This window comes from Hyperolius riggenbachi, chromosome 9, assembly GCF_040937935.1.
Source record: "Hyperolius riggenbachi isolate aHypRig1 chromosome 9, aHypRig1.pri, whole genome shotgun sequence".
Classification (NCBI taxonomy): Eukaryota; Metazoa; Chordata; class Amphibia; order Anura; family Hyperoliidae; genus Hyperolius; species Hyperolius riggenbachi.
In genome coordinates this window covers 254,197,975-254,225,507 of record NC_090654.1, presented here as the reverse complement: position 1 = coordinate 254,225,507, position 27,533 = coordinate 254,197,975, and the positions used below count along the sequence as shown (strand labels likewise).

Sequence of the window (27,533 nt, the reverse complement as noted above, 5' to 3'; positions counted from 1 at the left end):
TCAGAGAAGACATGAATGGTTTCACAGCACAATAGTAACGCCGGAGGGAGGGGAGACGGGGGGGGGGGAGGTTGCTGAGCTTTAAAGTGTTATGGTGGCCATAGATCTAGCGATGATGTGCAGATTTGACCAAGAGAGAAATCTGTCGGCTGCCCATACACCGCAGGCAGATTCCCGATCCATTTCATGGCCTTGTGGCACCGCATCTGTCACCTCGCCAGCCCAACGCTGTTCCCTCTAATGTCAAGCGAGCACCCCTGGTGCACTATACTTTACCTGTCTGTGTCCGCTGCTGTCTCCGGGCTCTGTCCGCAGTCCACATACACGCGCCCCATGGGGTTGCATCACAAACACGCTTGCGTTACCCGTCTCGATATTGCTTGCCGTTACCGCCGCACACCCAATAGACGACGATGGCCTGACATCTTGCAACATGTCCGATCGATGCATGCAACCAATTTTAGCCTGACATTGGTTGCATCGTCAACCGGGCATGACACTGGTGGCACCAATATATATCTGCTTTAATATTTTATCTTATTAATAATTAGGTGGTCGATTGACCGCCAAAGTCGATAGACGTATGGCCACCTTTAGGGCCTTTTTCCACTAGCCTGCGATTTGCGATTTGCTTCTGATCGCAAATCGCAAGGTACATTAAACTAATGGAAACTGCAGCAGCAATTTCCATTAGTGCGATCCGATTGCGATGCGATTTTGGTAAAAGCGCAATCGTCGTCCTGCCGCATTTTGTATGCGATTGAGCTGGACTATAATGAGTATAGTAGCTCAATCGCAATCGCAATCGCATGGTGGAAATTGAAACGCGATTGCGATCGCGAGATTAGAATCGCGATTGCAATCGCGATCGCATTTCATAGTGGAAAAGGGCCCTTAGTGTACTTTGAGATATCTTAAAATGAGGCATTGATCAGTATTGCAACTCTTTTATGTCTTGTATGATTTAATGTTTCTCCCGTGTTTAGGACTGTAGATAGTGTCAGTTTTGACTCTGGTTGCCATCATTCTCTCATTTGTTTTACTTTGTGTCTTGAAAGGTGGAGGCACAAAGTAAAGGTACATATGAACTTTCCCACAAGAAAGAATACCTTTTCTCGAACTGATCATCAGGGGGCTCTGTATGGCTAATATTGTGGTGAAACCCCTCCCACAGTGATGTCAGCACCATGGTACGCACATCACACTGTGGGAGTCTTGTTGCACTGTGGGAAATAACAGCTATTTCCAACTGCCAAAAACAGCATCTCCTTCCACAAACATCTCCTGCCAGCAGTAAAGATGTCCCCATGTGATAAATTTCAGAATGTAAATCAGGGACAGTAAAGATTTTACAATGGCCAAACACTGACTAAATCAGTTATAGTTATTGTAAAAATTAAGCATTTTTTTTTCATTACGTTATTTTCACTGTAGTTCCTCTTTAAGCCTCATACGCAAGTATGAGGAATGTCGCCTGGTGGGGATTGGTACCACCCTGCAGGCTAGGGATGTGTTTTGTTGCAATGCTGGGTGGCAGATGGCTGACTAAAGCAATGCAGTTGTGACATCACATAGTGGGCGGGGTGAGAAGGGAGAACAATGGCTATTGGCTGAATCGATCTGCTTGGCTGATCACTGGCTAAACCATTGGGGCCGCTGTACACAGACTAGGTTCTCGACAGGGAGGGGGCAGTCCTCGGCCACCTGTGCAGAGTTTTATCTGTGTACAAAGGTTTAGGGCTGGGTTACACTGAATCAATTGCTGCCAGCTGTAACAAAATAGCCAAATGATGAAAAGGAATTTTCCAAGTGTCCATACGGGTCAGTTTACATCTCTGTTATAATGCATCAATGTAAGCAGACCCACCATCTTATCAGTTTTCTGTTGCAGTATAGCTGGCAGCAATTTTAACCACCCCTTACTTCCACAATCGTCATAGTATTGAAAATCTATTAGCCCTCATACTTCATGAAAAGAGGGTGTGTGTTATCCCAAGGTATTCGACAGACTTCCTAGGGAGACGGGAAAAAACCCTGAGACACCAGGAGCCCCTTATGGTGTAGTTTGGCAAGTGCTGGTCACGTAGTCTTACAGAGCAAAAGAATACTCACAATTGTGGGTTGCACGACTAGCAACCACAGTATGAGGAAATCCCGTCCTCACTCCGGTTCTGTGGTCATCAAATATGTGGGCCGCGCTCCAGAAACGAGCAGTAGTTCAGAAATTGAACACTAGACAAACCCCCAAAGCAGCTGGGGGGCTGTGGCATAACAACTGGGAGGGAAAAGGCGCCATAAAAAATAGGTGGTGGATCCCGATAAATTTCGTGAGCCGGAACACATACTAGACAAATGTTAAAGATTTATATTTAAATTTTGTATGTAACAGTTAACATGGTGTTGGAAAGGAAAGAAAACGGCAAACCAAGAATTGTTGTACTCACCATTTGATGCCCATTTTCTGGGTTACCTGGGTGTATGTGCAGCTGTGTGAGCTGCGGGTAGTTGCGGCCTACTAGTCAGCAGAAGCCGGGGTCTCAATTAGTTGCCGAGGCCTAGCCGCGGGTGAAGGTCAGCGTGGAGCAACGTTTTATTCAGCTTGACCGGCTGCTAGGGTGTGATGTCACACTGTCCCATGAGATGAGAGGCCGGAGCAGCGGCAAGGCATCTGTGAGGGGATAGCCGGAGCACGCGAGGAGAGCTAAAGCAAAAGTTCGTGCTGAGGAGGAGGATCGGGGATTGCGTCATAGGTTTCTCGCATTCTTTGCAGTAGTGCTGTGATAGTTAGACTCTTTCCCATTGGTTGCTGCAGGAACCTCCCTCCAATAAGAATAAAGCTGATTCCTATTGTAGGGTGGTTACATAGTTGCATAGTTATTTTGGTTGAAAAAAGACATACGTCCATCGAGTTCAACCAGTACAAAGTACAACTCCAGCCTGCTCCCTCACATATCCCTGTTGATCCAGAGGAAGGCGAAAAAACCCTTACAAGGCATGGTCCAATTAGCCCCAAAAGGGAAAAATTCTTTCCCGACTCCAGATGGCAATCAGATAAAATCCCTGGATTAACATCATTGGGCATTACCTAGTAATTGTAGCCATAGATGTCTTTCAACGCAAGGAAAGCATCTAAGCCCCCTTTAAATGCAGGTATAGAGTTTGCCATAACGACTTCCTGTGGCAATGCATTCCACATCTTAATCACTCTTACTGTAAAGAACCTTTTCCTAAATAAATGGCTAAACGTTTTTCCTCCATGCGCATGCGTTCCTGCAGCAACCAATGGATGAGGGTCTCTAACTATCACAGCACAACTGTGGAGAACGCGACTATGCTGTAACATGACATAGTTTGACACAATCCCCGATCCTACTCCTCAGGACACTTCTGTGGGCCACAAAAGTTGGTTACGGGCCTTAGGTTGGGCACAGCTGATCTATATTATGTGACTAAAAATAGCAAAAAATATAAATAATAAAAATGGCTTACCTCAAAGGAAGGGGCAAAGCCAATTTCAAACAAAAGGTTTGTTATTCAACAGACACTATCAGTGATGAATCATTAACCGTGTCTGTTGAATAACAAACCTTTTGTTTGAAATTGGCTTTGCCCCTTCCTTTGAGGTAAGCCATTTTTATTACCGTATATTCCGGCGTATAAGACAACTGGGCGTATAAGACGACCCCCCAACATTTTCAGTTAAAATATAGAGTTTGTGATATACTCACCGTATAAGACTACCCCTCCTACAACGTACACCAAATAAAAATAAAAAAATCATATACTGGTGCTGTACTGTATGTGGTACCCAGTATATAACAGTATATAGTCAATTTACTGGTTGGATTGGTGAACTCTCCCTAAGTGGATTTGTCAGCTCTCCCTGTCTATCAGAGCAGTATGGAAGAATAGATTGCGCTGTGCCCATAAAATACGCCTCTTTCACCCCTCTGGCCCGCCCTTGTATCCTATTTACCTCCTTCTCTGCCTCTCAGATCTCGCACATGTGCGCCTGCACCGCTTCACTACAGTCCTCAGCAGCGAAATCTGAGAGTCGGTAACAGGATAGGGGGCATCACCCAGTATCAATGACACCCGGCGTATAAGACGACCCCTAACTTTTTAGAAGATTTTCAAGGGTTAAAAAGTAGTCTTATACGCAGGAATATACAGTATTTATATTTTTGCTATTTTTAGTCACATAATATAGATATACCATTCATACACCACCACCTATTTTTGGGGGAGCACTTTCTCCCTCCCACTTCTCATACTTCATGGAAGAGGTAAAATTGCATAATCAAAATTGCATGTGTGCACATATCCTACTACTAATTGCATTGTCTCGACTATTTTTCTACTGTCCTAAGCAGTACAGAGCTGTTAGAATGTCCCCTCCCCCTGAGGAATCTCACTAATGTTATAAATGCGAAAGTTTGAATATTTGTTACTCAATCACGCAACAATGGCTGAACGAATTTGGAGGATATTTGGCACACACATAGTACATTACCTGGAATAACATATAGGATACTTTTTATTCCCATAACCAAAAAGTGGGCGAAGACAAATACAAATGTCACTGGGAAAATGTAAACTGCAGAAATTCTTATGTACACAGCGAACAGTGAACAACACTACTTAGGACAGGCAGACTGCATTCACAGTTGGTGACTGGGATTAATAATCAGAAAAGTGGGTGGAGCCTACAAAAACCAACCAGAATTCCCCTATTGATTGTGAAGGGGAATATTTTATTGCTGCCATTCTAGCACTGTGACTGGCACAAGCCAACCTGGTACAGCTGGTCATTGGATGACTGGGATACAAATTCAGGAAAGGGGGTGGAGCCACAGCCAATCAGATTTTAGTTCATTTCAATTATTGATTCCAAAGACCACAAAGCTCACACACTAGGTTATTGAGTAATTGTTTGTTAGGGTTAGAAAAAGTGGGCGGAGCCAACACCAGACAGAAACATACCCGGGCAACGCTGGGCCATCAGCTAGTAAGGCATATACCGGTAAGTGCTTGTCACCAAATGAATCCTTTATTATTATTATTTTTTTCCAATACTTCTGCTGTTTGAAAGCAGTAGCTATTTTTGCATAGTTGTATAGTTACAGTAGAATGATACGTACAGTAATTGTGTTTATCTTTTGCAGTATTTGGCATTCACATGTGGATTAATCCGAGGTGGGTTGTCTAATTTAGGAATAAGAAGCATTGTGACAGCAGAAGTCTCAGTAATGCCAGCATGTAAGTATGAGGACTGGAAATGTTTTCTATAGATACCCATATATAGGCATGACAGGGAGGGGTGGCAGCAGGGGGTGTAAAAGGCTGGGGGGAGGGCTTGGGGAGACCCGCCCACTCCTATATATAATGCAATGCGGCAGCGTAGTGCTATACATTACCTGCTCCCAGCAACATGGCAGGTCCTCTTTAGTGCAGCTCATTGCTGTGCCATGCAGCCAATTGCCTTTTGGTTCCAGTCTCAGCATGTCATGTGACAAGGATGGAAGCCGCACAGTGATTGGTTGCACGACGCGGCGATGAGCTGCATTGAAGAGGATGAAAGAGGACCTGTCACGTGTCCGGGAGCAGGTAATGTATAACACTTCACTGGCGCTGCTGCTTTGCAATAAATACAGGAGTCGTCCCCCGGTGGAGGTCAGCTATGTACTTGGGATGGTGGGGGGCCCACTAATCGGATCTCTCCTGGGGGCCTGACTTAATGTAGTTATGCCCCTGGGTTGCAGTTGGGTGTACAGTGGGTTTCCAAAGGTTTATCTAGATGCAGAAGGGCCACAAATCGATCTATAGATTTGAAAGAATTGATTTCTGATCGATTCTATATAATCGATCGATTGCTGAAATTGACCAATGTATGGGCCCCTTAAGAGTTGTCCAGAAGTTAATCCTTTATCCATGCATACCAATGTGTACAACACACGCTGATTTACAAAAGGCCTCTGGAAACAGTACCTGAAATTCAGAAACCTGAATCCGCCTTTTACCACACTTCTGCTCCCAGGCTTGTGGACGGGGTCAGGGGAAGTCCACTTATTTGTGCTTCACATGATTTACGTAAAGTGCAAATAAGTGAACTGCCCCTGACCTCGTCCACATTTCTGGCTGCTGAAGTGTGGTGTATTAGTATAAAGGGTGTATTCAGGTTTCCGAATTTCAATAACCTGAATTCTAACACCAACGCGGTTCATAAGTAAAGGACCAACTTTACTTACCTGCCACATTTTGAGCTGTCAGCAGGAAAGCGAGCACTGTTGCGCTGCACTGTCTAGTTTGAGCCTTCTAAAGGCTCTGATCTCTTTTGTTTAAAGGACAACTGAAGTGAGAGGGATATGTAGGCTGCCATATTTATTTATTTAACCTCCTTAGCGGTATGCCCGACACTGTGTCGGGCATACCGCTCTGTGGCCCCAGGAGTCCCCCATAATAAAATTATTGTCCCAAATGACTGTAAACCCTTTAGCTAGTACAAATGTCAGGCTCCCGCCGCTCCCCTGCAATCCCCCCGATTCCCCTATTTATGCATTACTCCCCCTGGATCCAGCGATCGCGCAGCCTCCCTGCACAGCTTCGGTCTCTCTATGGGGAGGATCGGGTTTGCGCATGACGTCATGTGCGATCCTCCCCACAGTAAGGACCGGGGAGGCTGCGCCGATCGCTGGATCCAGGCTGGGTAATGTATAAACGGGGCATCGGGTGGTGCCCAACACCTTTACTAGGTAGCCAAGTGCTAGCTAAAGGGTTTACAGTCATTTGGGACAATAATTTTAGAATCGGGCAAAAAGTAACAAAACCTCCTGAGCGGCGTAACGCTCAGGAGGTTAAGCAATACTACTTTCTTGGCTGTCCTGCTGATCCTCTGCCTCTCATACTTTTAGCCATAGACCCTGAACAAGCATGCAGCAGATCAGGTGCTTCTGACATTCTTGACATATCTGACAAGATTAGCTGCATGCTTGTTTCTCTTGTTTTTCAAACACTACTGCAGCCTAATAGATCAGCAGCGCTGCCAGGCAACTGGTATTGTTTACTAGGAAATGAATATGGCAGCCTCCATATACCGCTCACTTCAGGTGTCCTTTAAAAGGTACTCACCTGAGAAGAGGGGAGACTCTGGATCCCATAAAGCCTTCCCGGTCCTCTTTGCATCCCCTTGTTACATCACTGAGTCCCCCTGTTGCAGCGATCTGACTTTCGTGTCGAAGAAGCCTTCAGGTCTCCTCTGAAGGATTCAGAAGTACTCTGGTCCCCGCAAATAAAAAAGTACTCAAAATAACTATTTCACCTACTTTTTCAGTTGCAAAGAGCTTATAAAGTATTATAAAGAGAAGCTGAAAGATTTTCTCCTAGGAGAAAATTCAGGAGGAAAAGTTACCAGTAATTGCATATGGGCCCTTGTGTATAAATGTAATGGTTTTTTTTAAACCTCCCTGGTAGTATGGATGAGCCTGACCCGTCCAGGGAAAATAGCTGAATACAATCTGGATGAGTCGGGCTCCTCCAGCGGTTCTAAGCCAGGGTCCTGTTTTTTGCATGTGATTGTCGCATTAAAATTCATGTTCTTATGCAATTTTTTTCCATGCTCTGAAGACCTGCACACGAAGATTTGCACATAAACATAAAATGTAAAAGGGAAAAACGGCATGTTTTCTGCCATAAACCTGGAGAGCCATGAGTGTGGCGTCGTTTTAAAGGGAACCTAAACTGAGAAGGTATATGGATTTTTCCTTTTAAAATAATACCAGTTGCCTGAATCTCCTGCTGATCCTGTGTCTCTAATTCTTTCAGCCACAGCCCCTCAACAAGCATGTAGATCATATGCTCTGACTGAAGTCAGACTGGATTAGCTGCATGCTTGTTTAAGGTGTGTGATTCATCCACTACTGCAGCCAAAGAGATCAGCAGGACTGCCAGGCAACTGGTATTGTTGAAAAGGAAACCTCCATATCCCTCTCAGTTAAGGTTCCCTTTAACTATGGGCGGCTCTGAAGCGGTTAACTGATTGAATGAAAATGGTGTTACTTTCCGCATGGCCCTTGTACATAATAAGGTGGGAGGCTGCACTCCTGTAATTCTAAGTCTGTTTTTCTTGTTTGTTTTTCAGGCAAATTCCAGGTGATGATTCAGAAGTTGTAGCACAAAGACAATTGTCCATGTAACTGACTTATATTACAATACACTAACACCCAGCAACTTTTGCTTGTGGAACAACAGAGACAATTTAACTTAATGGCCCTGTGCCACCTGGAGCTGCCCAACATGGCTTCCTGCATGCATAAGTCTTACATCCATTTTGCATCATTGGATATTTTTACTGCATATACTCATTCACTGAAAGAGAGGAGAACGCTCCAGTGTGTGCACAAAAGCACATTTTCCAGATTGAGGCTATAAGGAGACTCTTCTATTCACATCTCCAGCTGGATTCACAAAGTAAGAAGAGTCCTTGATGAGTTGTCACCTGGTGATGGGTATATTTAGTTTATTAATGCATTTTAATGCCTTATTTTCCTAGAGACTGTATTGTAGTTCCTGCGCACACACATGCTAACTTCAGATAAGAGTGTGTGTCTTTTAACACAGGTGTTTCTTTTTAATAAATGAAGGAGGAGCATGCAGTAACCCATACCACCCAATAGGAATTCAAGCTTTCATTAGTTGCCCCCTAGATGGAATTTTAATTGGTTGCCATGGCTTACTGCACACCACTGCGTTCTACACTATGATCTTACTTTGGCTCTAGTGTACTTTTATTTGCCAAATAAGGAAGCTATGAAATTGCCTCAATGACTAAATAGAAATAGAAAACTCTTTTCAGAAACTTGGTAGTAGAAACTGATCACCTAATGGAAGATTGCTAATTTGGAGGTTATTTTGAGGGTAAATTACATGTCAAAATAATTCGGCACTAGTCTAGTTTAGGGGACCCAGAAGGAAACCTGATAACGTGATTGGGTGGACAGCACCCTCTCGAGATTTCAGATAGGCTGTGAGTTGTGGTAAACTACGCCGACACTTTTCGGCAAATCACAATGCTTCATGCTGTAGATGGTCCTGTGTTTGGAAAACTTTACCCTATGAAGTTTCTTGCTGGATCCCGTAAACTAGACTGGCACCCAGTGTTGCCAAATCATTCCTTTAAATACGGACGCGTATGAATTATACAGGTCTTGTGGCTAGTAAGATGCAGTTTAGGCACTGATTATCTTTGAGAAGCCCCAGAACCTGTATAAATTAGATTTGTCAGTATTTAAAGGGATGAGTTGGCAACTCTGCTAGCACCAATAAGTATTGGTTGTTTTTGGGAAAAAAGAACTTGACTTGGCACCACACAATGGCGTGTGTGAAGATGAATCTGAGTCTGGAGAGCATACTTACCTTGGTGGAGGCCATACCAGGATTCCTGAAGTTGAATTCTCAGCGCTCTGTTATATCACATACACTGAGCATGCTCACTTTGCACTTCCTTTGTGACTATAGATTCCTACGAGAGTCTTTAGTTGATGAACTGATTGTAGGAACAGGAAGTGCACAAACAGGAAGTATGGTGGGAGTGTGCCCAAAGGGTGCAGAAGACCGGTTTGGGGATTTTGCAGTAGGCTTCAGTAAGGTGACGTTGGCTAATGCTACCCCACACCTCCTGCCAATCACATGGTGTTAGATGAAGTTCCACTTTAATTCTGTGCCCTCTAATTTGGAACTATTGTTTTGACATGCATGATTTTATTATGTATTTTTTTTATCATTTGATAGCTTTCATATTATCCAGGTTTGGTGAAAGAGCAAGTTAAAATTGAAAAATAACATTAGTGGGTATTGTATTTTCACTTATTACCTTTTTATCCAATCTTTACTTCCTGTGATGCACTTACAGGATATCCTTTTCAGCTTCATAAAATGTAATACCTCCTTATAATTGATTTTACGTACATGAAACACAAACTGTGTCACGTATAGGTTGACATTCATATCTGTAGTGCTTTCTTAATAGATAACATCAGTAGTTCACACTTTTTACCCGGTGGTGCTGGTGTTGTCAGAAGCTGATATGGCAGGAATGAGGAGGCAGGGCCTAATGGTAAGGGGTGTGGCTTCACTGGTACAGCGCCCAGCGTACAATGAAAAGTTGCCTAGCATTCCATTTGTATCTGAGAGTCTGCCTCCACACCAAGAGCCAGGGACCACAATAGTGTAACATGTTTGTGTCTTGAAAGTCCAGCACTTTCATCCATGAGTCTTGTAGCATTCTGAAGAAGCATTCTTATAGCTTATAGCAACCAGTGTTTCCTTTTTCATTCCAGTGCATTATGGGGGAATAAGGGGGAGGGAGTTGTTAATTACCTCAGTATCAACTGTTTGTCTTTTAGCCACTTATAAAGCAAGTGACAGGAACTAGTTCAACTAATCTTTTGTTGTACATAAAACTGCACACATAGGTGTCTTCCTTGTGCCTGAGGGGAGTTTTCTTGCCATGGTAGGAGCAGAATCCAGTGAACGCTGCTAACAAGTTTCTAGAGAAGCTGAATTTTTAAAAGGGAAAATATACATTTAAAGTGAACCTACAGTATGCCAAACTGGTTGTTGATTGAGTTGTAAATTGTGCCACCTCTTCACCAAGCCACTACCATTGACTGACTGACACGCTCTCGGTCAATGAGATGCAGGATTATGCAAATTTTGTATGCAAATATTTGCAGCTTGAAAATTGATCAAATTAAATTCCACCTTGGTGGGATTTGATTGTCCCCTTTTGAAGCTTTATACAAAATTTGCATAACCCTGTATCAACTCAGAATTATTTGCACCTCATTGACCATCCCTAGTCTCACGCCATGTGATATTGGTGACATTTGGCTAAGCCGGAGCAAATAGTAAGGCAGGAAGAGGTGGGTACAGTTTAGGAGACTGTCTCACTCCATAAACAGTTCAGTCAATGGTTCAACCTAACCAATATGCCCACAGTAAATGTGACTTGATCTAAACACTAACAAAATTGTCACGCTAACTAACCTGACTTGGCCTTCCCGAAAATTTAGCAATACCTTTTGTGTGGTGAAGTCTGGATACTTTAGTGTCTTTGTTACGACACCTGCTTTGATTGAATTTCAACACCCCTTCATATATGAATTGTGTGATATTCAAAAACCAGTTTTCAGAATCTTATTTTTAAGTACAGCACCATTAAAAACATTTGTCTCCCGTTAATATAATTAAGTATAATATATCTCATTTACATGACTCCTTATCATTCCTACAAGCTGAGTATTCTTTTAGTTGGCACAGTCTGTCATTTCAAGTAGTTATTAAAAACCACACACTTCACATAAATGAGTAGAACAAATGTCAGCATGTCAAACCATATAAATGAATACTATGAGTAAAAAATATCTTATCTCTTTCCTGCCATAAGTGATCGCTGCTGCTGTGCATCCTCATGTGACCTGCAGCTTAGGCTCTTTGTGCTTTCTGGCACTTAAAGAGGAACTCCAGTGAAAATAATGTAATAAAAAAAGTGCTTCATTTTTACCATAATAATGTATAAATGATTTAGTCAGTGTTTGCTTATTGTAAAATATTTTAAATCCCTGATTTACATTCTGACATTTATCACATGGTGACATTTTTACTGCTGGCAAGTGATGTAGCTGCTGCTTGCTGTTTTGGCAGTTGGAAACAGCTGTAAACAGCTATTTCCCATAATGCAACAGGGTTCACAGACAGGAAACTGCCAAGAGTACGTATTTAGAATTTCTTTGTGGGAGGGGTTTCACCACAATCTCAGCCATACAGCACCCCCTGATGGTCTGTTTGTGAAAAGGAATAGATTTCTCATGTAAAAGGGGGTATCGGCTACTGATTGGGATAAAGTTCAATTCTTGGTCGGAGTTTCTCTTTAAGACCGTGAGGTAATTTTTTTTTGTCTTTTTTGTTTTCCTTTCAGTTCTACTGAACCTGGTATATTCATTCAGTCTGAATTGGCTAGAAACCTCTGTTATGCTTTTTTATGCCATTTATCTTTTTAACACAATCCTGTACCAAGTGGCATAGCAATAGGGGATACAGAGGTTGCAGCAATACCAGGGGGCTCCTGTTCATCAGCTGCTCCCCCCCCCCCCCCTTCCTTTATGCTCCTCTGACACTGCAGCTGTCCTTGGCAGGTTTTGCTGCTCCATTCCAGTTACACATAGTGCTTTAGCAGGCCTAGTGAACAAATCACACAGGCGCCCAAAACTCCTTAACTACGCCATTGCCTGTGCCTTTACTTAGTTGCATTAATGTGTGACCCAGATAACCTCCATATTCCTACTTCAGTTACTTTTACCAGCACACGAGTGCACGGTGGTACAACCTGGGAGTTTCTTCTGTCAGGAACTTGGAATGTGGAGCTGGTGGCGACTGTCCAGTCTCTCACTTCTGCTTCCTGTTTTAGTCTACATAGAAAGTAGAAGTGAAACCGGATCACATGATTCTGACTAGTCGATCAGAGATTTACAAATTAATTGGCTGATCGGATTCACTGCAACCATCTCCAAGGATTTCTCTTTGAGGGGAATTTCTGTAGAAGTAACTCTCTGCAGCCCACCCACAGACTTTGATAATCGCCAGTGTGGCTTGGAGGTGACCTATGCAGAGCAAATAAAACAAAGAGGGAGGAAGTTCAGAGCCCAATATAGTGTAGTATACCATATATGAATTTTCAGGTAGGTATATACTCACATGTGACCTCCAAAGCAACCACTGTAACGGCAAGTGGGGAGAATATACCCATCCCCACTTGGGTTAGGAAGTTGCTCTCTGTAGTAAAGAAAGGGGCGACATCCCTCTACCAAAGGTGGACGATTGGCAACTAAAACAATGTAACAGAGGCACCAACAAGTGTAAAACATGTTAAAAATTTGGTTAAAGAGAAACCGTAACCAAGAATTGAACTTCATTCCAATCAGTAGCTGATAACTTTCCCATGAGAAATCTTTTCCTTTTCACAAACTGATCATCAGGGGGCTCCGTATGTCTGATATTGTGGAGAAACCCCGCCCACAGTGTGATGTCAGGACCATGGTTCTGACATCACACTGTGGGAGCCTTGTTGCATTGTGGGAAATAACAGCTGTTTCCAACTGCCATAAAAGCAAGCAGTAGCTACTTCCAGTGACATCACCTGGCAGCAGTAACAATGTCACCATGTGATAAATGTCAGAATGTAAATCAGGGAGAGGAAAGATTTTACAATGGGCAAACACTGACTAAATCATTTATACATAATTATTGTGAAAATGAAGCACTTTTTTATTACATTATTTTCACTGGAGTTCCTCTTTAAAAGAGGAGGTAGTGGGAGACTTACCTCTCCAATGATGACCCAAATAGTCGATTTTAGTAAAGAAGTTTGTCACTGTAACAGTGGCTGGATAGTGTACTGGTTAAGGGCCCAGCCTCTGACACAGGAGACCTGGGTTCATATCTCGGCTCTTCCTGTTCAGTAAGCCAGCACCTATTCAGTAGGAGTTTTTAAAGCAAACTCCTTAACACTGCTACTGCCTACTGAGGTGATCTGCAAACTAGGCCCCCCAGCTGTTAATGAACTACAAGTCCCACAATGCATTGTGGGAGTCTGACAGTCAGTCATGCTTCATAAAGGCTGGAGAGCCAAGTTTGCAGATCACTGGCCTACTGAGTGCCCTCTAGTGGCTGCCTCGTTATCGCTTTGAGTCTGACAGGTGAAAAGTGCTATACAAATATAGGAATGGCTTCCTCAGGCAAAAAAGAGTATTCTGATCTAGATACACTTTTTTTTTTTTTTTTCTTTTTTTGCCTGAGAAAGCTGGCAAAAAAGTCACATTTTGGATTTTTTAAAGTGACAATTAAAATTCTTTACTAAAATTAACTATTTGGTTCATCATCGAAGAAGTAAGTCCACCACTACCTCCTTTTTTACCCAATCTTTGTGTTCAATAATTTTTATTGATTTTATAACAAGTAGTAAATGGTAAAGCCAGTAAATCTTAAAGAGGAACTTCAGCCTAAACAAACATACTGTCATTAAGTTACATTAGTTATGTTAATTAAAATAAATAGGTAATATAATCTCTCACCCACCCTGTTTTAAAGAGTAACTGTTAGCCCAAAAAATCAAATTTAAATCTCTATTGCAATGTGTTAAATAGTTTGTAAGGGAGCCAAAAAGGCAATGCTGAAGTTAAAGAGAACCAGAGATGAAGCACCCTCATGTATTTTATTACATTTATCAGTGGGAACATGACAGTAAACACCTACCCTGCTTTTAGTTTCATTGTTATCTGCTTAATTAGTCTATTAGCAACTGTGATAAGAATCCACCGACTATTCAGTCGAGGTTTGACCTGGAATCATTATAGCTGAGTCACTCTTCTGTGTAGTCTTTTCAAGCCCAAGCCTTCCCCTCTCCTGGCTTAGATTTCCTGCTTTGCATACTGAGAGCTGTGATGATATGGGAGGGGCTGCTGCTCCTGAGAGAGAAGCTCTGTGGCTGTAATATGATCCCTGTGTGCTCTGTGTGCACTAGATACTGATAATAACGGCAGTTTCATTCCTATGAGAGACACTTCCTACAGGCAGCTGTACATCATACCAAAATGAAAGCACATAGATGAAAGGCTGCATTTAGCCTAGATAGCAGCATAGTCTCATATAGCCAAGACAGCACATCCAGAACAACTCATAACCCGTGAGGAGAAGGGATATGAGCCGGCGGCCATATTTGATTTTTCCTGGAGCAATAATGGATAAAAAACACTCGAAAAGGCACACCAGAGCGGCAAAATTATCAGGTAGAGCATTTATTCTTTACAAGCTATCAACTGATATGTTTATTTTGTGTGAATCGTTCATCTCTGGTTCCCTTTAAAAAGCAATCTAATTTTTTTTACTGTGTGACTATCATTCAGCCTTTTCACCCAAGCTCCGAAGGAGGACGCAAAGCCGCATAACAGATACTGCAGAGCATGCCCATGTCACTTTAAGGCACAACTCCATAGTGAAATAAAAAGTATAAACAGTCACATAGTTTTAACTACATAGATTGTTCAAAATTATTAATATTAGGCATATAACCAGCATTCATATTACAATGCACCAATAGGTGAATAGCTCAAATGGGAGTGGCCACTACATTTTAAGAGTGTTATCACGAATTTAACCAATTTTTGATGTATTTTACGCTTGTTGGCACCTCTGTTGCATTGTTTTTATACAATATATGAGCTGAGGCTGGGACGGTTGCCTCTGGGAATCATGACCGAAGCACTATCACCTTTCAGTTTTCACATAAATCAGTGTAAATCAATGGGCTCGTTCTACTTTTTGCATGTTGGGAATAAATGGACAACCTGTTGCAAACCTTCAGACACCAGTCAGTTTTTGTCTGTTTTTTTACATTAGCTGGCATTAGAAGGGAAAACGTAAACATTTTTCCACATGCAAACGCACGGGACATCCAAAAACACACATGCGGAAATAAATGTGCAGTTTACAGACCTTACAAGTGCGGAGCCCTGCCTACCTTACTCAGTAAATTATTTTGTACACTTGTCTTAATCGGGAATGGGATGTGCCATGGCTATACTTGGAAATATAGCTATTAAGCTTACTTATTTATAGTATATAATTGAGCTTCAGAGGCTTAAGTATCTGATAAAAGCTCCTTTGCTTCTGGAATGTTTTTAATTTATTTTAGACACACTGTATATTCTCCACATAATCACCTCATTTATTTAAGCATTTATCATTTCGTTTTTCAATCCCTTTGTTGTAGTAGTATCACATTCCTCACCACATTCCTCACCAATGACTTGGATGGATATGGGGGGGCTTCATGATAATGCTACTGAACAAACTGTTACTGGCATTCTGCAGTCATGTGACAAGTGGTGTGAAGGGAAAGAAGGGGTTAACTTGAGAGATATAAGTTGAATTGCACAAATAGAATACCTTATACAGCTGTATAACAGCTGTTGCTTTCTCAATGACCCCTGTATTTCATCAATTATTGTGTCCCTATGCTATTTATTGCAGTACTGTCAAGCCTAGGAACAAAATAATCTACAGATCAATTTTGTTTTTTGCATTGGAATATTTGTAAATATTCACCTTTTTATAATGCATGTTTAAATTTATGTAAAGGTTTAAAAAAAAAGCCTGTGAGCACCGAAGTAGGGGGATCTGTCACTCATTATTGCCTTTTTTTTTCTATAGAAGAAACTACTCGCTGTCTAGCTCATCCTGTGGCTTCAGTGCTAAATAGATGCATAAATGAGTCTCAATTGCGATTGTGGTCACATGACACCATTTTTTCTTTTACCTTCTGGGTTTCATTCTGTCAGTTAGAATAAGTGCAGTGGGCCAATAAAGGGGCTCATGACCACTGGTTTGTTTGTATTTTTGTAGGTTAAACTTTTTAATCTGTACGTTGAGGAAGGGATCTATGGTGGCCCCGAAACTTTATATGAATAAAACGATCGTTTGATTAACATTTACTTAGACTGCTGGCTTGATAACTTTGCTTATACTATGGATTTGTGGTGTCATCCATTCAGAGTTCCAGCACCCCTTCATTAAACAGGTCTGATTACCATATGATTGCCAGGACCCCACCTTTACTACTGTTGAGTGTAAAGCTAAGTACCCACGGGGGTACAATTGTAGCTGTCGCCGCACACGGGAGCGTGTGCGCGACAGTTCGGCGACAGCTCGTCGCCAAATCCCTCTGCATCCACACGGCAGCAGAGGGATTAGCGATGCGGCGGAAGCTGTCGCCGAGTTTCCTCCCCCCCGCCGGAAGCTCCGTGTGGTGTGTGTGGGTAGCTGTCGCTAGCCCGCATACACATGCGGGGCTAGCGACAGTTCCGGCGAGGTTGCGGCGACGACTGTAGCTGGCGATTGAACATGTCAATCGCCTGGCGACAGCTCCGACGGGCGACGGTTCGGGGCGCGCGCATCATACACACGGGGGAACTGTCGCCGCAACACGCGCGTGCCACGCGGTTGCGGCGACGGCTGTCCCCCGTGAGTATGGGCCTTAAGAGAAAATGTGAAGTGGCTGGTGGGAGCAACCAATCAGCTTTCATTTGTAAGGTTTCATCGAGTAAACTAAGGACCCTGATTGATTGCTTTCGGTAGCATCACTTCATTTGCTGTCATTTTCTTTTTACCTGTCTTGGTCAGTTAGCTTCTGCTGACATAGAACAGGTATGTGTGATTTCTGTAGCTCCACACAATAAATGTTCTGTGCCCGAAACGATTGTCTGTAAAAATCTCAGTCCAGGTGTCTTCTGAGATCAGTGGCTCCACCCCATTAACACCTACTTGGTTAACCAATATTGTAGTTTCAAGCTGCAGAGGGACATCTCTTGTTTATTTTCTCCATGTAGCATAATGGGTTGTTCTGCAGAAAGCCAAGCAGTTCATCTGTACACAAAAAAAATCACATGAAACGACTAGTAAGATTGTTTCATGTGACAGAAATCTTACATCTGGACAAATATTAAGCGGTGAAACCATTGGATAACTATAACAGCCAGGAAACTAACTAGTGCTGCCTCTGCTTTTGCAGGAAACGTTGTTGAGGTATTGAATGCATTACATTGATCTGGTTTATTTGCTGTGCCTAAGAGGGGGCTGTGTTGCATGGAATGAGGAGCTGGCTGCTTTGTGCAGCATGACAAGGGAAAGCCATTTCATGTGGTGTATGGAATGTTTTAGGAACAATTGTTCAGTTTACAAGAAGACCAATAGCCTTACACCCTCTACTTACAGTATAAATGCTGTATAAATCATCTAGACTTTTCAGTATGTGATGTGCTGAGTAGACAGTCAGCAAGATACAAATCTGATCTGCTTGCAAATTGTCTGCGGCTTTGAAGTGGGCAAATGAAACACGTCCCATGGATTATGATTGGCCCAATTCCGAGCTCCATAAAACTTGTATGTAAGCTGAAATGATCACATTTGAAATCTGCATGCTCCCTCCCCCCCAAATGTGTACGCAAGTGACTTCAGCCGTCACTGTCCCCTCAGTCATGTGCACACTTCCACACAAGGAGTGCGCCATGTGACTTCACCCTTATGCTCATAGAGATTGCTGCGGCTATGCAATCATGTGCCGAGCGATATTTCTCAGCAACACACTGCAGCCTCTGCATCAGTGGAAACTCTTCCGTTGCATTGTGTAGCACTGCGGGTACTGTGGCCAGTCACATTGAAATTTATGGACACTGCGGCGCGGGCGTGGTGAGGCAGAGCAATGCAACATCATAGTGTGAAAGGGGTCTAAGCAGAACTCCAGGCGGCAATCCAAACACACAAAGACCTGAAAATAGTTCTACATCAGTACATTTATATTTATCCTCTAACAAGAATTTTAAATCTCCCTCCAATATTTTGGTCATGTGATTCTTGGCAGCTGCATCCTGAAAAAAGGGATCAAACTGTGCTGGCGGACTCTCACAGAGCAGTGTGGGCGGGCACACAAAGCGGAGCTTATTTACTTTATGGAATGGGTGTGGCAGGGACCCCGTTCACTGCAGAGAAATACTCTGCTCAATGGTGAGTCTGCAGTACAGGAAGTATAGGAATGCAACAGCAATTTAAGGAGTACTTTTACATTTACAGGATATTGGTGGTCTTTCAGAAATGACAGTACATTTTGAGGAAATTGGTCATGCTCCCTACTCTAATAAAATTAGGGATTGGAGTTAAGCTTAAAATGTGTATTTTGAACCAAGTGGTCCTTTTTAAAGGACAACTGTAGGGAGGCTGCCATGTTTTATTTCCTTTTGTGCAATTCCAGTTGCCTGGCTGTCCTGCTGATCCTCTGTCTCTAATACATTTAGCCATATACCCTGAACAAGCATGCAGCATATCGGGTGTTTCCGACAATGTCCGAACTGACAAGATTAGATGCATGCTTGTTTCTGGTGTTATCCAGACACTACTGCATTCAAATAGGTCAGCAGGACTGCCAGGCAACTGGTATTGCTTAAGGGGGAATAAATATGGCAGCCTCCATATACTTCTCACTACAGTTGTCCTGTAACGATAAATTCACTCACTACATTAACCACAGTACAAGCATTTGGTGCACGTTTATATATTTGTCTATGACTCCATGCAGTACTCACTTGTGCCAGTATTATATGCTATGCTATCAGTATGTATTTTTTTGTTCTTGCAGTAATGTTGATTTATGGTTGAATGTTTAATATATGGGAAATATGTAAAAAGGGAGATCATAAATATCTAACAATGGGCCTTTATAGGCATAATGTACAGAGACCTGTGACATCCGTTTACTTTCAGTCCTCCATTTGTTTTAGTGAATGGCAAACTAAGGTTGTTGTGCTCTTAAACTCATGACAGAGTGATCAACAGACATTGCAGAAAAATTATCGATGTGAAACAGAAGTCAAAGGTCTGTGTACACTAGCCCATATTTTTTTTTAAATCATATGAAGTGTTTACATACATATTTTGGGAACCATCTCATAAATGTATAATTGAAAATGATTAATAAAAGCAACAAACAGTGTTACATTTTTTTTATAGTTTTTTTCTTTATTTTTATTGTCCTTGCGATTTGAACCAAACATGACTGCAAACTTTGCGATGAGAAAAACTTGGCAAAGATAGCTGTGAGCAAAGTCACATGAGCAGCCATAAGAAACTGAGGGAAACCTTAAAAAGCTGACACAGGTGGGTTAGTCATTTCAGAAGTGACAGACGGGATATACTACTAATGTACACATTTCTGACACATCTGTACCAAGTATAATCTATACATCACGTTGCAGACATTGCAGATCTGTTTGGGCATGAAGTGGCAGGTTTACATCAGATCCGTATCTCAGAATTTATTTATTACTTTTCAGCCTGCCACCTCCATCTTCAACAGATTAGTGTTCACATAAAAATAAATAATATAAAAAAGACTTTCCTGCTCCTCTTATAGTGGGATAAAACTCTGACATAACGTTCAATAAAAATGTGTTTTCCTTTTTTATTACCCATACAGTTAAAGTAGTAATAATACTTGCGCCCAAAACTACAGTAAATTACTGTTGTATTTAATGATAGTTCAATCTTAAAAACAATACATTAAAAGTCATACATTAAAATGGTAATTGGTAGAAAGCAGCATCGGCACCTGCATGTGATCACAGCAGCATTCACTCCCTCACACTGCAAACAGACACAAGCGCTTCCTATCTAGCTCCTACACAATAGCCAAAAAAGCCCTTCTACTAACAGGGTCCTGCGTTCATATATTCTTTAGCACTCCTCTTCTTTGAAAGGTTCTATTAAAAATCCCTCTATGGAAGTCCAGGATAACTCACTTGCCAGGAGGGGGGAGAGAGAGAATCCACACTTGCTGTAACTTCCCACGTTCCGCTCTCACCGGACGGTCATGTGCGGCAGGTTACAAGTACCTGAATTCTGTTCCTGCGAGACGGCGATGAATAGTGTGCCCCGGCCGCAGGCTCGCTTTTTCTCACAGTCCTCTCCGGTCTCCGTTACTGGCCCAATTTCCGATCAGTGTTACACTCCGGCGTATTCTTCCGGGTGTTTGGGTGACGTCACCACTTCACAACCAATCTGCTGACATGTTTCGGTGGGCCCGCCCACCTTCCTCAGAGCTTAGCTCAGTTACCATATGTGCTTTTCTGCATAAGTAACATTGTCTGTTTGCAAATTACAAGTTCCCAAAGTACAACAAAAGAGGGTCACAGAGAGCCCAATATGGTGTGGTATGTACGGGTAATAGAGGAAGAGGTGACAAATACAATATACTCACAAGTCAGGGTTACCTCTCAGGCAACCACTGATAATGCAGGTGGGGGGATTAGACCTGACCCCACTCAGGATTAAGAAGTCGCCCTCTGTAGATGGGGAAAAAACACCCCTCCACCAAGGGTGGACTTGTACAATGTTACAGGAATACAGTGGCACCAAAAGAATAAAAGTATCTAAAAATTTTAAAAATAGAGGAGACAGTGGTGGACTTAACTCCTCCAAGCAGACACAAGATAATATTGATGTAATATCAATAAAGCAGTTTAATTATACACTCCAAGGGATCATACAACGCGTTTCACGGGACTGACCCCGCTTCTTCAGGCAATAAGGACAGAGCGTATACGAACAGGTCTGTAATTCAGAGGCGCTTGGCTGAATTACAGACATGGTCGTATATGCTCCGTCCTTATTGCCTGAAGAAGCGGGGTCAGTCTTGCAAAACGCATTGTAGTACAGTTTATCTGCTCTGAATGCTGCCATTGCATTTTATGAGCAGTCTGGTAATTGTGGGCAATTCAAATGGGAACATGAAGCAACCGGATAAGGTGATCAGACATCCTAATGCTTTAGCAACCGCTTTGGAAGCAACGGAAGGCAGTTTCATAATCAACTGGTAGTTTTACCTAGTAGATTAGGCAGATTCTACCGGTAAGAATTGTTGTATTTTTCTCAAAATTGTTTCACTAAACATTTGTGTATAGAAACAATCTTGGGAACGTAAAAATACAGCTAAGAAATTATAAAAGTAAAAAAAAAAGTTACTCTGTGCCCAATCCGATGAAACTTCAATTGACTTGCAGACATCCCCTTGTATCAGGAATTAGCTAGGCGTATGTCTTACCTTTGGCATGATGAAGTGAAACTTACTGATAAGCATCTTGAATAAGGTTTACACAATAGTCATGCCTGCCAGGTTTGCAAATTCACCTTGGAATTTTGGAAAGCTCTATTAACTCATCACAGGACTCATCATAGAACTGTTGTGCAACTGCTTACAGGGGAGAGAAACTTCTCCACGTTCCCTCCCTCCAGTCTTCCTGCCTGTGTACCGTACACTAAGGAGCCATTTATCCAACATTCAGACTTGCATTATTGTTATAGAATTAAACTGCACAGCAATATGTCAGGGATGGTAATGCTTAGGAGAACTCGTAGAGTAGCAAGTGATCAGTTTGATCAGCTGAGTGATTTGTAAGGTTCTGATTTGCGGTGATTACTTCCTGGTTTAATGCAGGACCTGGCACATCAGATCAGCTGATCACTTGCTTCTCCATGAGTTTTCCTAAGCATTGCCTTCTCTTATAGTATTTGGTGTTTCTTCTACTGATCTTACATGTTCTGTACATCCACTATTTGCAGCCAGCTATCTATAGTTTGGAACATCTGTATTATTTCTATAAATGAAATGATCTCTGGCACACAGTTCGGCTCAGTACAGGAATTACAGTTCTCTACAGGTTCCCTTTAAAGTGGATCTGAGGTGAACTTTTACTCATTGCACATTTGTGTTCCTTTCCTATTGTTTATAGGGCATTCCTCAAGCCAAATACTTTTTTTTTTTTAAAACTCTAATTCCCTATAAACTAAAGAAGCCACGCCCACAGGTTTTCAGAGAGCCTTGGCAGTAGCAAGGGCTCATGGGAGCTTAGTCTGGGCAGGAGGAGGGGAAATTAGGTTTTTCACAGGCTGAGTGCTCAAGATGCAGATAATCCTTCCACTGTGTAATGCTTACAAACAACATGGCTGCTGTCATTGTATCACAGAAGGAAATAATCATATTCTATTAAAGCTGTTTGCAGCTAGATTTGCTGTGTAAACTATCTAAACTTTAGATAAGATATATAGACAAGTTACTTGTTATAGTTAGTTTTTCATCTCTGATCCACTTTAAGGTACTTACAGACATTTAAGTACTGCCAGTTGAAATACGGTATATACTCGAGTATAAGCTGAGTTTTTGAGACCAAAAAAGTGGTCCAAAAGTGGTCTCGGCTTATACTCGAGTCGTCGTTTTTTAAGTGAGCCCCCCAAACTGTAACAGCCTCCACAATCAATAGTCAGGCTGAGCGGTGACAGCTGCGTGTCCCCGCAGCCGTGTGGAGTCTGTTCTGCAGCAGTTGAGTGTGTCCATCCGTACAACTCCCCCTGCCTCCTGAATGGTCCTTCCGACGTCTGCGTACAGCTGCTGCTCCTATTCCCAGAAAGTAGTCACCACACTGACAACGCTGGGACATGCCGAATACAGCTTGCATTCAGCTCGTGTGTCGCCGCTCCGATGACATCCATCTCTTCATTTTCTGCATTCAGCAAATCTGTTCTCATGGTGACTGGCCCGCCTACTCACTGATGTATGTGGAAGTGGACACGCGCTGGATGTGAGCTGTATTCAGCATGTCCCGGCACTGTCAGTGTGGTGACTACTAGCTGCAAATAGGAGCGGCAGCTGTACACAGACGTGGGGAGCTATCAGAAGGACAGGGCTGGGGGAGTTGTACGGGATGGACACACTCTCAACTAGAAGCGGCAGTTGTACGCAAACGGGAGTCCACAGAACTTTACAGTACTCTGCCTTTATCAGCCAGTGGCTGAACACAGTTGAAATCGACAGACTCATAAGACAAAACAACCTGTGTTCTCTTTTGCCCTGGGCTATAACATAAATGTGTACCAATGGTTTTTGTTTTGAAGAGGTACTGGCTGCCAAGTTGCACAGCTGTGTAACACTGCTCTGAGTGGCAGGAATCACTGTTGTTGTTGGGCTTACATTTCCCTTGGCAGCTCTTTGTAAGTGTGCAGGTGCATACTATTGCTGTTTTCCTCCATGCAGACCCTTCATGTGGTCACAGTTTCTGCCAGCCCTGTTGCCATGCCGACCCTCGCTGCTAACCACTAGACCGCTCGCATACATACAGTAAGCATAGCGCAGCTGATCCATATTGATCTGCACTTGTCCTCCTTGTCCACCTGTCACAATGCTCACCTGTTACCACCAGTGTTACCACCAGTGTTACCACCTGCAGAGACCTTCCATGCAGACTCCATGTCTTCCGGGTGTCCCTCGGCTTATACTCTGGTCAATAGGTTTTTCAGGTAAAAGTTGGGGGGGTCGGCTTATACTCGGGTCGGCTTATACTCGAGTATATATGGTAATTGTTCTTCCCATTGTTTGGCTGAACTTCCTGGTTGTAAAGGGATGGCCATGCCCCTTCTGCTCATGCCATGCTTCCTCCAAACCCCTCTGATGCCTCCTCCCATATGTACCAATAGCAGTCAAGTGGTAGGAAGGTACTAGGTTAGTCCAGAACAAAATTCTTGTCTGATTAAGGGGACTTCATGGAGCACAAGCAAGTCATCTCATTCTCATCCATGATTCAATCAGCCATCCATGCATGTGTGGTACTGCTGGTAACCAGCATAGGTGGTGCTACATTGGGGAACACTGGGGCACATGCCCCCCCCCCTGGAATCACTGTACCTCCCTGAGTGCCCCCCTTCCTCAGTAACAAACAGTTAAATGTTTTCAGTATCCAGCAGCGTACAGTGAACAGGAGAAGATCTGTAAAATTCTCCATTTCAGTCTGAGTCAAGTAAGCGTTAAGTAAACCAAAGGTCTTATCTATTTGCCATAAACCCCTCAAAATCCTTGCAAGATCCCTTGAAATTATTATATTTGGATGACATATTTGCAAAACAAATCTCTCTACCTCCTTCTGATTGTGTGTTCTAACATTGTCAGTCAACAGGAATAGAGTCTGAAGAAGGCTTACAAGCTGAAAGCGTACTTTTTACTTTGAAATTAGCTAGTAAACTAGAGCTTGTATTTTACAGACAGGAAGTTTTGAATCAGGAATGCTTATAGCTACTAAGATAAGTAATGACACACACAGTGTGTCTCACCACAGTGAAGTCGTGAGACACAGGCTGGGGGCTGGAATGATTTGTCTGTGATCTGTCCACACAGGAGCAGCTTGCTAGCAAGTAAGGATTAAAGCATACCAGCAAACTAGCCAAGTACATCTGTAGGTAACTTTTCTTCTATAATGCACCATCATTTGGACAATCTGCTCTGCTCAAAAGCCTCTGAGCTCTGTATGTGATATATACATTTTGTTCCTAGCATTGCTGAACTAGTTGGCCTTAATTTTATCATCTGAGTTAGGCAATTGACATGAACACTATGAAAAGTCGTGTGTAATCGCCAACGATTTCCGTATAGTCCAGCAAAGCTAATTTCAGTTTCACTTTTAAATTTCTCTTTTTCTTTTGCTTCCTTCCCCATCACCCACTCTGAATGTGAGCAGAATTCCTCACCCAATTCACACATAACTCCTTCACACCTAAGTGACGAACAAATGTTGCTCTGGGAAGGCAAAAGCATCCGATAACATTCCTTCCCTCGAACGCCAAATCCGAACAATGCAAAAAAAATCACATTTATTAATAATTGGAGATGGGATTATCACAGACAAAAGACAATTACATTTTCCAGTTTCAAAAAATTAGAATAACTATGTTAACTTATAGCATTCTAGGGGCTATGGAAACCAAGTTATTCACTGTTTGCTGACCACACATGATAACCTATCCAAATTTAGTGTCATTTGATCAAACATCGGCCGCAAGTTACAAATCTGCCCTCGAATTCACTGTGGGCCAATCCAGACAGAAATGGCGCAGGTTATTTGGTAAATTGTGTCATTCTTTGATTGTAAAACAACTCTGCCTACCTCCTCAACAGGGGATACACACGCCCATCGTACTTACTCCTCCAAAAGCGTTACCTGCCTGCATTGTTAATGGAATAGCGGCAGCTTGGTACTTGGAGGTGCGGTTGTGCAGGCAGCAGTAGATTCCATTGCTGCCCAGTGAGTCACAATAGCCACACAAGTGGCCGGCTTCAGCTAGTGAGGACTATAGAGTGTGTATGTGACGTGACTGCCACCTCTTGAGTACCACCGCTACCGCTATTCCACCATCCAGGGTGCACTCACTGCTTCTAGCTCGGTGGTTCCCAGCAGGCCAAAGGATCGACAGGAAGGCGGAATTTAAAGGGAACCAGAGATGATCTAAAGAAAAGATTTTATACATACCTGGGGCTTCCTCCAGTCCCATACGCACGGATCTCTCTCACGCCGCCGTCCTCCGCTGCCCGCAACTACGAGAACCGGCTCCTGTCGCTGATTTCATCGGAGCCAGGCTACGCAGGAGAAGTGTGCCCTCCACGTATCTCTCCACCGGCTGCTGCAGAGATACGCAAAGAGCGCACTTCTCCTACGCTAGACTGGCTCTGACTGACGGCAGAGTGGTGGCTGGATAGTGTAATGGTTAGGGGCTCTGCCTCTGACACAGGAGACCAGGGTTCGAATCTCGGCTCTGCCTGTTCAGTAAGCCAGCACCTATTCCGTAGGAGACCTTTTGCAAGTCTCCCTAACACTGCTACTGCCTATAGAGCGCGCCCTAGTGGCTGCTGCTCTGGTGCTTTGAGTCCGCCAGGAGAAAAGCGCAATATAAATGTTATTTATCTTGTCTCATAGTTGCAGGCAGCGATGGACGGTGGCGTGGGAGCAATCCGTGCGTATGGGGCTGGAGGAAGCCCCAGCTATGTACAAAATCTTTTCTTTAGATCATCTCTGGTTCTCTTTAAACTGACGTCACAGAGGCGAAGCCAAGGGGTCCTCTGCAAGACTCTCACTTAGCCAGACACCCCCCTCTCGGCCTGACACCCAGGGCGTCACGCCACCTGCACACTATTATTAGTACGCCACCGAGTAGTCCTATTTGAGACAGCAGCCAGTCCTGAAAGCTATGTTTATTACATGTACAGCTATCCAAATAATATATATGTTACGGCCAGAACCCGAAGTGTGGCCACTTTGGGTTCTGGAAGGTCAAAACTAGAAGTGGCCGTCTCACTGCAGCCTATGTGCGAAATGAATTAAGATTTTGGGATTCCCTGCGGCAATAATGTGACAAATGAAGCCAGCTCCTCGGCTCCAGCTCCTCCCGCCTATTCAGCTCTAAGTCCACAACAAACGGGTCAGCACCACCAAAAGTAAATATAACTCTTTATTAGTGATGGCAGCAATTACAGACTGCTGTTTCGTGCTGTATAGCCCTTTATCAAATTGCAAGTTGCCCCCCAAGGTGCTGGGGCAGGGGTGTAGCACACCAACACATCCATTGGTGCTCCTTCATCGCTTGACTGTACGCCTAATCAGATCTGTCAGCTGGGGACTAGAGATGTCGCAAACCTCCGATTTTCGGTTCGCGAACCCTGTTCGCGAACCTTCGCGGAAGGTTCGGTTCGCGGAAAAGTTCGCGAACTGCAATAGACTTCAATGGGGATGTGAACTTTGAAAAATAGAAAACATTATACTGGCCACAAAAGTGATGGAAAAGATGTTTCAAGGGGGTCTAACACCTGGAGGGGGGCATGGCGGAGTGGGATACATGCCCAAAGTCCCGGGGAAAAATCTGGATGTGACGCAAAGCAGCGTTTTAAGGGCAGAAATCACATTGAATGCTAAATTGCAGGCCTAAAGTGCTTTAAAACATCTTGCATGTGTATACATCAATCAGGGAGTGTAATTAGAGTGCTGCTTCACACTGACACACCAAACTCACTGTGTAACGCACCGCAAACAGCTGTTTGCGTAGTGACGGCCATGCTGGAC

The 27,533-nt window shown here is 43.2% G+C and overlaps 1 protein-coding gene across 4 annotated transcripts in view; it reads left to right on the top strand.

Moving 5' to 3' along the window:
• Positions 1 to 27,533, top strand: part of TRAPPC6B (trafficking protein particle complex subunit 6B) — a 54,743-nt gene that overhangs the window by 15,682 nt on the left and 11,528 nt on the right. Inside the window, exons 5-7 of one of the 4 annotated variants that reach the window (XR_011024144.1) lie at positions 5,166 to 5,259; positions 8,138 to 8,466; positions 16,264 to 19,597. Coding sequence is in view for 1 of the 4 variants with exons in the window: in XM_068254329.1 (XP_068110430.1) it covers positions 5,166 to 5,259; positions 8,138 to 8,169 (126 nt within the window). In the remaining 3 variants the exon portion in view is untranslated. Of the gene's footprint in view, positions 1 to 5,165; positions 5,260 to 8,137; positions 8,765 to 16,263; positions 19,598 to 27,533 lie in introns of those variants that run through there. The other 3 variants (XR_011024143.1, XR_011024142.1, XM_068254329.1) reach the window with 3 other exon arrangements.